General features: G+C 41.0%; 1 protein-coding gene across 1 annotated transcript in view; it reads left to right on the forward strand.

Annotated features, from left to right (window-relative positions):
- The window catches only part of CPQ (carboxypeptidase Q), a 146,614-nt gene that overhangs the window by 11,595 nt on the left and 120,717 nt on the right, over window positions 1-14,302 (forward strand). Inside the window, exon 2 of the mRNA XM_058833233.1 lies at window positions 7,705-8,162. Within this exon, the coding sequence (XP_058689216.1) occupies window positions 7,736-8,162 (427 nt within the window). The 5' untranslated portion in view covers window positions 7,705-7,735. The remainder of the gene's footprint in view (window positions 1-7,704; window positions 8,163-14,302) is intronic.

Raw genomic sequence — 14,302 nt, forward strand, 5'->3', positions numbered from 1 at the left:
ATCACACTAGAGCCTGTATGGCAATAGGTTGCACTTATGTTTTCAAGGATTTCACTTTCTATCTTCAATTGGAGAAAATCAAAATACTTATTCTGAAGTTGGTAAAACAGCTCAGGTGTTTCCTTTGGTGTTTTAGATTTTCTGGTCCAGCTAATAAGATTATCCAAAGCCTTATATCCATGTTGTATTGTACTCTTCTTTACCTTAGTTTTACATGTCAAAAGGCTAATTTTAAGGGCTTTGTAATGTAAACAATAGCTTCAATTGTGTGTGTTCCCAAACCCAAGATTTTCCAACTGATTAAATGTTCTCCCAGATGAGGAATTATAATTCTGAAAAAGCAGTCTTTGAGTAATGTCTGGTTTTTTGCTTCACTCTGTAAGATCATAAAGCTTATATTTCCCCCACTGCCCCATCCACTCCTTCTCCTTATCTTTATAAGTGATGGAATAACTCTGTGACTTTATTTTTAGGCAGAAATCTCCTCCTCATTTTGCAAGTTCACCTAGCCTTCCAGTCATCCTACTCCACAGCTGTCACAACAAACTTTTTTCCAGTGCTATTAAATGTATTAGACATCACTCTGCAGCATGTTAGTTTGTTACCCTGGGGCTTTTCAGTCTATTCTCATGTCATCAGGACCACTGTGTGATTTCAAGATTTCTTACATTCCCTGAAGGAAAATCAAATGGTGGTTAAGAAACTGATAGATACTCTATAGATACGGCAGATCTCTAGCAGTTAAGTGGTTAATAGCCTCAATTTATTGTTTTCATTCCTCATTTCCCATAACCATGACTCCTGTGAACTCACTGTATCCTTTTGTCTATATTTTCAGCTGGGATTTTGGGAGAACTTTGCCACACTGGAGAAGAAGCAGTGCTACAGCTTTATCCTATTTTTATGCCCTCTGCTCTCCTTTTTGTTATCTGTTTGCTGTAGACAGTAATCAGTCAGACAGTAGTCAGTCTCTCATCTGAGAGATTTTTTTGTCCTCTTTCTCTTATTCTTTTCAGTCTGTAACATTTAAATAATTTATATTGTAATGATTTTAATGGTGGAAATGCCAGTTACCCTGGTTAAATACTGGGTGTGCTCTTCTTTTGTATAAGGGCACCATTAAAAGATGAAGATCTCAATGAGCTTGTCCTTTAGCATCAAAGATGGCAATTAGGTGCAAAAAAATTGGCCAGACAATAGGTAGAAGCATCCTTAAAGAACTACTAATAAATGTATCTTTTGGCACCCTCTGCCCTACCTGCATACCTACCACAGTATTGTGCTGTACATTTCATTCTCTTTCATACTAATTTGAGCTGGAAAAGACTTATTTTCTGCCTTTAGTTTCTCTTTTTCTTCTACATACCTAGAACCTTTCTCCCTTGATTTTTTAAAAGCCTTTCAGGTTGTGTCTCTGGTCTCCTTTCATATTCCGAATCACGCATCTAGTTTGAAAGACATCTTTTGCGCTCTAGTCCAAAGTGTCTTTTTAAGCAGGGTCAGCTGCAGCAGGCTGTCCAGGCCCATGCCTAGACAGGTTTGGAATATGTCCCTGTATGTTGCAAACACTTCACAACCTCTCTAGGCAACCTCTTTCAGTGTTTGACTACCCTCGAGGAAAAAAAAAAAAAAAAAAAAAAAAGGCATTCTTGTATTCAGATGGAATTGCATGTATATCAGTTTGTTTCCATTGAGTCTTGGTCTGTTGGTGGGCACCACTGGAAAGAGCCTGGCACTGCCATCTTTGTTCCCTCCCATCAGGTATTTCCATCCACTGATGAATCCTTCCCTCTCCTTCTGGAGAAGAAAAGAATATTTTCTTCTCCAAACTGAACAGTTAAAGCTCTCTCTGCCTCTCCTAATAGGGATACTGGATACTCCAGTCCCTTAATCATCCTTGTGGCCCTTTGTTGCACAGCATGTCCACATCTTTCTCATACTGGGAAGCCCAGGAGGGAAGAAATAGTCCAGGTCTGGCTTTTCTAATGCTGACTAGAGGGGAGATCACATCCCTCCTCCTGCTGCCAACACTCCTGATGTGCAGCCCATCAGGCTGTTGGTCTTTGCCAACACGAAGCTTTGCTGACTCATTCTTTGCCAACTCCTTTCCAGCCGGGTATCCCCAGCCTGTCTTAGTGCATGGGGAATTAGTCTTCCCCAGATGCAGGACTTGTTGAACTTCTTAAGGTACCTGCCTGCCTGCCTGCCTGCCTCCTCACGCAGCCATTGAGTACACAGCCACTCCTCCCAATCTTCCCATCATCTGAGGCCACATTCTGTCCAAGCATCCAGATTATTCATGGAGATTTATAGGAATTCTGGAGCAGGCATGGACTTTTAGGTATCACCACTAGCTACCATCTGTCAACTAGATGTCACTCAAAATCCTCTGAGCTTGGTTGTTCAGTTGATTTTCAATCCACCTGACTGTCTGCTCATCAGACTTCATCAGCTTCCCTGGGACATTTATGGAGACTGTTAACCGCCTTACCAATGTAAAGGAGAAACAAATCCACTTCTCTTTCCTCATGTACCAAGCCAGCAATTTTTCCTAGAAGGGCAACATGTTGATTATGGAGTTTCCCCTTTGTAAATCCATGCTAACTATTCTGAGTCACCTTCTTGTCCTTCATATGTGTGGAAGTAATTTTCATGATTTTTCTCCTGTCTGCTTGCCAGAGCTTGATGTGAGGCTGACTGGTCTGTAGTTCCCTACATCTTACTTCTTGCCCTTCTCAAAGATAGGAGTGACATGACAAGAATGTCCTCACAATGACATCAGCTCTCAATATTTGTAGGTGCAACCCATGATGCCCCATGGATTTATATGTGTATAGTTTAAGTGCTACCTAACTTGGTCTTCCTCACTCCAGACTTTCCCCTTTAAATGTTCTGCTAGGATTTTGCAGGGAAAAACCTTTCTTTCTGTGAACTATATTCAGAGCATTCCCTTCCTTTTGTATGGATCCAGGTATTCCTATGGCTGGATGCCGTCTTTCTACTTCATGAATAGTAAAACACATGGAACAATTTTGACTCTCCTGTTACTTTTTATTAATTTGGCTGGCACTGTAAAGTTGATTTGCTGAGTCTTCACTAGTTAGATGTGGAAAAATAAGTAATCTCCTTTGCTAGAGGATTCACTGAGGTGATAAAGTTGCAGAGACTGGGAAAACAGATGTGTGATTCTTTCCCTGGACTAGCGGGGAGTGATTCCCGTATTGCAGTCTGAGTATGATGTTATTTTACCCAGCAGGGAAGTATTTCAGATAGCTGCTTTTGAACAGATTATGCTGGAGTATTCAAGGAAAGCACAATAAATTACATTCCTTTTTTTGTGTTCTTGACCAGGGTTTGAATTCAGTTATATTCCTCTTACAATGTATTGGCAGGCAGTGAAATGCTGTGCAATGCAGAAGTATGTTACATCCACAGAAGTTGTGGAAACATGTCTGTTCTCAGTGTTCAGTGGGAAATTCCTGGAAGAAGTATATCTCTTAAATGCAGGTCCTCTGGGGCAGTCTTTGGAGTGAGTATGCTGCTGGTTTTGAATAAGGCTAGGAGAACAAAGAAAGCTTTTCTTAGTTAAGGGAAATGTGATAACTACAGTTGCATATGTCCATTGAAAAAAGGGCATGAAGTTGGTAGCTGGGGGATCTTTGAGGTGGCCAATGCTATTTAAATAATCCCTCTGTGCCTTCTGTGTAACAGCCAAGTGTATCTGCTTTTTTCTGGTAGATTTTGCAAACCCTTAAATGAACAAACCCCCAAATGTTGTTTTTGAAACTAAGTCTACAAAATTGTCTTACTCCATTCAGCACTTATCCATTATCTTGCTGACTTCTTTGTGTGTGATGAACTTGGCAAAAATCAGGGAACAAGCATGGTCATCCTGAGAAAATGACTGATGTCTCTAGAAGAGGATGTCTAAGAGCATGTAATTAACTGGTTAAGGGAAAGTACATGGAGAAAGTGCAGAGCATAGCAATAAAAATACACCAATACCCTCTGTGTAGTATAACCACAAATAAACAGTAACTCAGACTATAAAAGGCATTTTGTGGTTCTCAGACAGTGTCCTGAGATAACCTGAGTCTTCTGCTCCTGGTTGTCTAAGACCTTTGCCCTGTTGGTCTCAGAGAAATCTCTGTTACAAATTTATCATTCACAGATTAAATCAATGATGATTTTTTTTTATTTTTTTTTTAAGCAAAAATGTTGCTTCACTGTGAAGATCTTATTACTGCCTTGATCTCAAGTTTAGGGGATATTTGAATAGTTAAGGCAAATACCTTAGTATCACTCTCTTGCTAAAGCAATTGTTTAAATTGCTATTTGTGAAAAGACCCATAAAGGCCTATGGAAGGCTGGCAGGCTTTGTGTTGGTTGTCATATGAGCTAGGCTTGGTGACTCCAAAATGATTGTGTGAGTGTTTTTTGTGGGTATTGGGGTGGTTTTGTTTATTTGTTTATTTGTCTGAATTCTGGTGGTTTATGGATCCTAGAAATGGGGTTAGTACTTTGACTCTTTCTGTGTCTCATTTCTGCATTGCACAGCCAGTGTTTCATGTGGCGTCTTATGGGTGCATGCCTAGTGGATTATCCTCCTTTGTGGGAGCTGATCAGAAGCTCTCATAAATGTTGTGGGTTGCCTCTTCTGTTTCTATTGACAAATCTATGCTCCTAAGTGCCTGCACAGTAACATTTACAACATGGGGAATAAATCAAGACAGAGGTCTGTGTGTAGTTGCAGGGCTGTGATCTTGTTGGGATCATAGACATGTGGAGGGATAGCTCACATGACTGAAATGTTGCAGTGGATGGATAGATGCCCTTTAGGAAGGACAGACTGGAAAGAGGAGGTGATAGAGTTGCCCTTTATGTGAGAGGACAGCTGTAGTGCTTGGAATTCTGCCTGAGGATGGATGATGAACCAACAGAAAGCCTGTGGATAAGGATTATTAAAGAACAGACTGGTATGGGTGACTAAAGAAGCTGTGTGTTATCAGCCACCTGATCAGGAAGACCAAGTAGATGAGGCCTTAAGTGGTGGAAGTAGCTTCTCATTCACAGGCTCTGTTGCTTCAACTATCCCAGTATCTGCTGGAGGGTCATCACAGCAGGCTATAAGCAATCCAGGAGGATTGCTGTGCCTGACACAGGTTACGGAGAAGCCATCAAGGAGAGGGGCTGTGACGGACTTCACACAAGCAAAGAAGGGCTGTGAAGGTCAAAGGCAGCCTTGGCTACAATGTCCATGAGGTAATGGAATTCAGGATCCTAGGAGCAGGTCAAAAAGCAGGATCACAGCACTGGACTTCAGGAGAGAAGACTTTGACCTCTTCAAAGACTTGTTTGATATAAGTCCTGTGGAATAAAGCCCTAGAAGAAGGAAGAGGATCCAAAGAAAGCTTGTTAATATTCTGGCATGGTTTAACCCCAGATGGTAACTAAGTACCATGCAGACACACACTCACTTCTTGCTCCCAGCCCTCAGTGACATAAGGAGGAGATACAGAAAAAGAGGTGGTTGTTGTTTGATGCTGGCCCAACACCAGGCACCCATGAGACTTGCTCACTCACCCTCCCCTGCTACAGCTGGGCAGAGTAAGGGAAAAAAAATTAATGAATGCTTCATGAGTGAGATAAGAACCAGGAGAAATATTTCAAGGGCAAAACAGGCTCAACTTAAATTGTGAAGTGAATTTTGTTACTAACAGGATCCCAGGAGGATAATGAGATGTAAAATAAACCCTTGAAACACCTTTTTCCCCCCAACCCCTTCCTCCTTCCCGCCAACAGTGCAGGAACACAAGGTAGGGGGGTTTTGGTCAGTTCATCACTGAGATTTTCTTCCACTGTTCTGGGAGAGGAGTCCCTCCCCTGTGAGGCTGTGGGGTCCCTCCCATGGGAGACAGTTCTATGTGAACTTCTCCAGCGTGGGTCCATTCCCACGAGCAGCAGCCAAATCTCACCTGCTGCAATGTGAATTCCTCTCATGGGCCGACAGTCCTCCCAAAACTGCTGCAGCTTGGGTCACTCTTCCACAGGATGCAGTCCTCCAAGGACAGGCTGCTCCAGCCTGGAAGCAGGGCCCTCTCTCTCCACTGGGTCTTCCACTGGATCACAGCCTCCTCCAGGCATCCACCTGCTCTGGCATGGGCTGTGGGTGGATCTCTGCATCCCCCATGGATCTCTGCATCCCCTGTGGATCCCCATGGGCTGTGGGTGGATCCCTGCATCCCCCATGGATCTCTGCATCCCCCGTGGATCCCCATGGGCTGTGGGTGGATCTCTGAATCCCCCCATGGATCCCCATGGATTTCCAAGGGCTGTGGCTGGATCTCTGCATCCCTTGTGGACCCCCATGGGCTGCAGGGGCACAGCTGCCTCACCATGGTCTCACCACAGCCTGCAGAGGAATCTCAGCTCTAGCACTTAGAGCACTTCCTCCCCCTTCTTTTCCACTGACCTTGGTGTCTCCATGTTGTTTTCCTTACATGTCCTCACCCCCTCTTCTCTGATTAAGAGCAAAAAATCTATGACCTTGTTTTGATTTTCTTCTTAAGTATGTCATGTTACCATCCACTCTCATGTGCCCAGTTTTGGCCAGCAGCATGTCCATCTTTAGAGCCATCAGATCTGCCAGACATGGTGGGAAGCGTCCAGCAGCTTCCCACAGGATACACCTTTGTGGCACCTGTGCTACCAAAAACCAGGCCATGCCAAACCAATACAGGTACAAAAACTTGTGGATTCAGATAAGAACAGTTTAGTAGATGAAAAGAAGTAAAGTGTTATAATAATAACAATGATAATAATAAACAAAACCCAAAAAGAACAAGTGATGCACAATGCAATTGCTCACCACCTGCTGATCAATGCCCAGCCTTTCCCTGAGAAGTGATCAGCCCCTTCCGGTCAACTCTCCCAGTTTGTGTACTCAGCTTGGTATGGAATATCCCTTTGGCCAGTGTAGGTCAGTTGTTCTGGCTGTGCTCCCTTCCAGCTTCTTCTGCAGCTCCTCATTCACAGAGCATGAGACACTGGAAAGTCCTTGATTTAGGGTAAGCACTACTTAGCAACAACCAAAACATCAGTGTGTTATCAATGTTCTCATGCTGAACCCAAAACACAGCACTATATCACTTACTAAGCAAAGAGTGGTCTCTATCCTAGCCAAAAACAGGACACTGGAGGCATTGGATCTAAATCTTACATCTTTTTCTACAATAGAAAGTACTTTCCTGATTATGAAGGTGGAGATCAGGAAGAACTTTTATTAATGAATGGTTTTAGAAGAGTTTTTCTCTGGATGTTTTTTGTAAAGACATTTGATTTGGCACTTCTGAAAAGTCCTGCTCCTAACAGAAAGGAGATACAGAACTCCTCCTGCATGGGAGCAGCCCTGAGTTTTGATTCATTGAAGAATGTGTTTATTTAAAGAGATGCAGCATTCCAAGGATATTTCTAAAAACCACAACAAAGATTGTGTCCAGTGGTCTAAGTATCTTTTTCATTTGCCTTCAATAACTCTGTCTTCAAGTTGAGTTTACTTTTCTGGCTTGTTCTGATCAAAGTATTTTCATGATAAACTAATTTTATTTTCATTTAATTTCTGCCTGCCAATCCAAATAACAAAAAGTATTGCTGATAGGTGTATGATTTTTTTAAACTTTCTTTTTCTTTTTGCTTCTCCAACAGGCCATCTGTGGAAAAGAAAAAGACAAAAAAAATGAAGTACTTATTTTTAATATTTCTCATGAATTTATTACACCAGTATGCTGGAAAATCTTTGAGAAGAGATGGAAGTTCCCTGAAGTCATTTGAAGACATTAAAAATGAGATAGCTGGCTATACTAATATTGCTAAGGCTATTATTGATCTTGCTGTTCATGGAAAGGCTCAGAACAGATCCTATGAAAGATTAGCAGTTTTTGCTGACACCATAGGACCAAGACTCAGTGGTTCAAAAAACTTAGAGGCAGCCATCAAATATATGTTCAGTGCCCTGCAGGAAGACAGGCTGGAAAATGTGCATCTGGAGCCTGTGAAAGTACCACACTGGGAAAGAGGAGAAGAGTTTGCAGTGATGTTGGAACCAAGGAATCACAGCATTGCTATTTTGGGACTTGGGAACAGTATTGCAACTCCTCCAGAAGGTAATTCTTCCTTTTGGAATTACATATGACTTTCTTTTTAACACAAACTGTATTGTGCCCCTAATAATTTCTCTCAGTGGTCATAATGTTTTCTTCTTGCTGTAATAGTTCTGCAAAACAAGGTGCTATTTTCCTGGGACTTTTCTATATAGCATGGTTCTGACTGGTGCAGTTTATATTAATACAGTTTGGTTGAACAGACTTGTAAAATTAGTTTATTCCTGAACTTTCCATTAAATTTATACCCTTTGTTTTTTAAACACTGCTAAACCTCATTTACAAAGATTCTGGTCCTCCACTGTGGTTGGTAAGAAAGAAGTTCTCCATGGAGTGTCAAGTTGACACATGATTTCTCCTCTTCATGTGCTCTATCTTGCCAGGCTCGGCCCTTCACTCCAGTAAAAAACAGCACAGCAGGAAAAGGAGCTGAGCTTGGAGAGTTCAAGCCCCTCACTAAACATAGCAGTCAGTATCTGTGTGTCCTTCCCTTCCCTGTCTCGTGCTCACCTTGGAACTTACTATTCACATTGTTAACATGCTCACTTTGTCACTTACCTGTCACTGAACTCTGGGTTGCCTTTTAGATGATCATGTGTGATGTGTTACTCAGGAGCAACCATTAGCTGCACTTAACAAGATTTTCTGGTCTTTTAAACCCCAAAATATTGGATTGCCTACAAACAAAATTATTTATAAGATTCTCTATTTGTACTTATTGTTGTGAGGCTTTCAGGATTGGTATTTAAAGGCCAGAAGAGAACCTTCTTCTGTGACTGCTCTCCATAAAAAGCAGTATACTTATTTCTAGACCACTTCAAAGGCATTTGTATTCCTTTATGAGAAAATAATTTAGTTTAGGAAATAAAAGGTAACATAATACTCATAATTTTTTTATGAATTGTAAATTTTTGTGATAGCCAGCTTTCTGTTTGAAGCGAAACAACATATAAAACTATTTTGTTTGTAAAAATTATATAGCCCTTCAAAATGCAACAAATAAAACTGGGTAATTTAAGATATGTTTGGAATAAATCATACTTGGTTTGCAAAATTGCTGCTGTGAATTTTATCTGAGATAGTTCTGTCATACTGAGGTAAACACATGCCTAAAATGCAAAGCAACTAGAAACATTACTATCTGTTTGTCCCATGATATGTGCAAGGTTTAGTGCTTTGATAGGAGAAAATTTACAGCAAATTTTAACCTACAACTTATTTTGTATCCTTTCCAGTTCTATTCCAATCTTCTAAAATGTAAGCTAAAATTAAAAGGTCTTTTTTGGTGTTTAGCAAGTGTTGCTGAACCTGAAAAGAGATCCTGCAATTTAATTTTGGCAAATGTCTTCACATCCTGGAAAGTCTGTTTTTCACTTCTCTTCCTTAGTTCTGTAGTTATGTGCATTTGCCCAGTTTTACTCCTAGGTGGGTTTTTTTGTTTGTTTGTTTTTTGGGTTTTTTTTTGTGATATACTGAATCTACATATTAAAAATACCCACAGAGGCTAATTATGTCCTTTTCCATCTGTAAAGATCCTATATCTTGACAGATATGTTTGTATTATCCAGTGCTGATTTATACTGAAGAATGTTCGAAACCCCTACATTGTTCTTCTCACAATTTCACTTTTCTCCAAGATCTGCCATGTTTCTGAAGAGGTATATGTGTTGATGCTGGAAGATTTTATGGCAATAAGATCTCTCACAAAAGAGTGGGCCATTTCTCACACTTTGTGGAATAATTTTGATGAAATTACCTTCTGACTCTCCTACCATTTGTGCCTGTTCTGATTTCTGCTGGTCTCATCTTGCTCTGTGCAAACTGTGACAGGTTTTCGTGCTTGGGAAGGTTGTGTGGGGTAGCTGGCCCCTGGTGAGCACTTGGCTCTCATTCTTCCGATCACTGAACCATCCTCCTGCCTGACGGAAATGTCTGGTAAGAGCTGCTCATCACCAGCCTCTGCGGGCAAGAGAATCGGAAGGCGTGCTGTTGAGAAAAGTGCCTGTCCTAAAACTCTCACTCATACCAAGCATGGAATAAAAAATGTGTAGTTAGACTGCTAAAACCACTGCCTTATCACTTCTGAGGATTGTCACAGTGCCTTATTCCTAAGAAAAAGGGATAGAAGGCTGCCCTAAGTAGCATCAGAAATAGTTGAACAATTTTCCTCAGTGAGGGATTATCAGCAGTTCTGATATATCTTGTTTTAGCCATGAAGCTGTGGGAGTATGAGTCTTCCTGTAATCAAAATAATGCAACTCAGTAAGAGATGCCTGATGCCAATTATCCTGTCGTTACAGTACTGTTGTTACCTGGGCTCAAACTAGGGAGATCTGCTGCTGCTGTGCTGAGCTTTGGCAGAGGGATGTTTTAAAGGCTGAAGACTGTCCCTCAGATGTTGGCTCTATGATGATTCTTTAATTCCTTCACAACTGCTTCTAAAGTGGACTGTGCAGATGATCCCTAAAGTTGTTTGCTGTTAGCAAACAGTTACTTGATAGCTTGATAGTTACTGCATGTTTTAAGTCAGTGTTCCTATCAGGATATATTTCAGACCCCTCAGTTTACAATCCACTGTCTTGGTACAGCCCAACCAGATCCCTTCCTTGACACTACTGATGCCTGCTTAAAGATAGGGGACAGCACAGGTTGGACTTCTTGTCTTTTAAGGTCTAGGAATGGGGTTAAGATGAGAGGGGCTGACTCCTATCCCACCAGGAGGTACAGGAGACCATTCTTTTTCATCTTCCCAATTATGTCCTGTATGCCTCCCTTCTCATGATTTGGTCCCAGGCTTGTGACCCAAGAAGCTAAGAAAATAGGAGACCTTGGCAGAAACTTAAAACTTGGTGCTGGACTTGGTGGCCTTTGATTCCCTCAGAGTTCCTCCTGAAGCTCAGCACCCCAAGCAAGTACTCTGGAGGGCTCTTCATTTACACGGCAATAGCCTAACAGCAATTAGAAACCTGGCTTTGAATGCTGGAAATTCAGGGCTTATTTTCCCTTCTGTCCATGGAAATTCAAACCAATGTTTCCTAAGAGTGACCCAATGGGTAGAGCACATGCTGAGGTTGGTTACTTTCCATTTCAGCATACACCATGCAAGTGTGGAAAAAATCCGCAATCCTTCAGGGCAGGAACAGGAAGCCCTAAATAGTAGCAGTATTTTTAGCTATGAAGTCCAAGCCAGTCCATTGACTCCAGGATACCAAGAGTGTCTCTTCCTGCAGGTCTTCTAACTCATGCCTATGGCATTGAAACCCTATTGGGATGTGCACAGAGCTTTCCTCCTTCATTTGATTTTATGAGATTTGCCTACTTTGGCTCAGATACAGAACAGTTGGATTATGTGCAGGAGGCTTTTCAGTACCTTGTGATTTTGTGGATAAAATCCTACTTTCTTCTTTATGTCTGGGAAATATGCCAAGATGTCAAGTTCCCATATTCCATCTGATTTACACAGCAAAAAAGGAGGGTACAGAAAAGGTTAGATTTTCCTATAGAAGAGGAAAAATCTCCAACATTCTCCCTCTCCAAGTGTATTCCAAGATAAGAAGGTGTTGGGTCAAAGAGAAAGTTTTCACTTCCTTTGATCTCCTTACAAGGAGGGAGTAACTTCACTGCCCGCTTTAGTGGCAGGGAGAGAAGAAACATGAAACAGAGTGACCTGGATTTCCAGAAATCATCAGGGACTGAAAATGGTCATCACTGAAGAAATGGATTCCTAGGTAACAAACAGGATTGCATGTTAGAAAGTGCTCAGTTTTGGGAGCTGCAAAACTGGAGATTTACCATATTTAGGCAATGTCCTTGTCTCATTTTCAGTGTTTCAACATTGGCAAAACATAGATATATATATAGAGAGAGAGAGAGGAGAGAGATTTTGTTGATTTCTGGTGGTACTGATTATATCCCCCAAATTCTGAGGAAAATAGATATAATTGTTGCTTTGAGAATCCCATAATTGAAGTAAAGTAGTAGTTTAGCAGATGTTTGACCAGAAAGTATCAAAGAATACATTTTTTTGCATGTGTTTTAAAGTGTACTTTTTTTACTCTGATGGGTGACCATGCCCTTTAATTTTAAAGAAATACTGACAAGCAGAACAAACTTTAGAGCAGCCTGCCCTGAAATGTCTCCTCAAAAAAAAGGAGTACTGTTTTTATGTACTGTTGGTTGCGTCAAAACTGAAACAATATAAATATGAAGATGATGCATTGGCAGACTTCTTCCTAGTTTTTGTGTTCAAGTCACGGGGGATTTTTTTGTTTAACTGTCAGCATTTGGTCCAGCTGTGCCCTTATAGAAGGTTATAGGAGCTTTGCAGTTAGAAAATATGAAAGTAGTTCCAGCCTGTTGTGTATATAATGGGGATAAATGCATGTTGTCTTGAAGTTGTTGGTGTGGGCTGTTATTGTAGGTCCACCATTTTATTAAACCAGGGATGTTGTTAAAAGAAGTGGTCTGGCTCCAGTCCTGGCTGATGCATTTTGTCCCCAGTGTTGACCTTCCTCTTTTTTATCTCAGTGGTGAAGTGGATTAGGAAATTCAGCTAGATAAACAAAAGGCCAACAGAAAAGTTATTTTTAATGTGTATCAGAAGATTTACCCTTAAGTTGACATCATCTTGTATGACCACTGATCTCCTGGAAGAAAAATGATGCTTCTGGAGGGATTTGGGTACCCCTTTGATGAGGGGTTCAGTGCTGAGAACAGGGGCTGGAGAGAGTCGTAGACATGAGAGGACAATGCATGGCAAAGCCCTCCTGTCTTCACTGGACTCCTCTTTTTTCATGTGTGATCAACTATGGATCGACATCTTGAGACCATGAGCCTCAGTATTGAATGCCTGGATTGTTTATTATTACTTAGAGCAGCACTGCTTGTGGTATGGTAATTATGCTACTCTTTTTCTTGGAATGTAAAAGGTGACATCCTCATGTGAAGGACATGAGGCACTATGGTGTTCAGTGGCCCAGCATCTGAGCTAAAAGCTAGTGCAGCAGCATTTCAAAGACTTAGAGAGTAGAAGTAGGTGCATGGCGCTGAGGTGGATATGCTGTCTGAGGAGAACGTGGGTTCCAGTTGCTACTTTAAATTTAACCAATGTTCGAGTGAACTGTATGGATTTCCACTGGCCAGAAATTGAATTTTCTGGTCTTCTGCTTTTGCAGTCTCACTGACTTGAGGGTGGTTACCTCAAGGATGTTAAGGCCAGGCTGAAGCTATTGAAGGCAGGATTTGAATATTATTTTCTGCATGTGTGGGGTATGCAGATACAACATTATGCGGATAGCAACATTACCTTCATCCCAATGGATAGCTGGTGGTGACTGGCACCTTTGACTTGGTAAGGAGGGAATGTCCTCAAGCCCTTCCTGCCTTGAGCACCTGTGTTCTCAGAAACTGATTTTCATGGATCTTGGTTTTGGGTGTCTGATTCTCCCTATACATTGCATAGCAAGCCTGTGCTCCGTCCACGGCTGCTCCTGGGAAAACCTAACCTGTTGCCTCACTCTTTTGGCATCCAAGGCTTTGTGCTGGGAGTTGGGAACAACTCATTTTCTCCTAGGATTTGTGCTGCACAGGAAGCTATATGTCACTGAAACCAAACTGTTCTAGACAGATCCAGTACTTGCTGGAAATTTTAAGTCATATTTGTCAAAAACATAACTATTATATAGTGTTTATTTTTCTCTGTGTTCTTAAGGAATGGTACAATGTGTTTAGTGTCTGTGCAATGCATCAGAGCTGAATAGCCTCATATCCTTTTTTATAACTGTCCTATGTAATTTTATTTTCATGAAGTAATTCTCTTTGCTGTTCCACAGAGTAGGAAGGTCACATTTTGTAGAAGTATTGTTCATATTTTACAAAATCCTTCTTCCTGTTAAAACCCTCTTCTTCATTTCACAGTTCCCCTAAAATATTTAGTATTTTCTTCATATTATAATTTTTATATTAGTACATATTTATATGTGTTGACAGAGCAAATGTGTTTCTAGGTGTTAGAATATTTCAAATTTTCAGTACATACTAATAATTTTTGAGTGAGAAAAAAAAAAAAAGTTATATTAATCTTTCATTTGCCTCAACCTGACATGAAGCCTTAATTGGATGAAGTAATTAGAAGCAAAGAATTT

The sequence above is a fragment of the Poecile atricapillus genome, chromosome 2 (assembly GCF_030490865.1).
Source record: "Poecile atricapillus isolate bPoeAtr1 chromosome 2, bPoeAtr1.hap1, whole genome shotgun sequence".
Taxonomy (NCBI): domain Eukaryota; kingdom Metazoa; phylum Chordata; class Aves; order Passeriformes; family Paridae; genus Poecile; species Poecile atricapillus.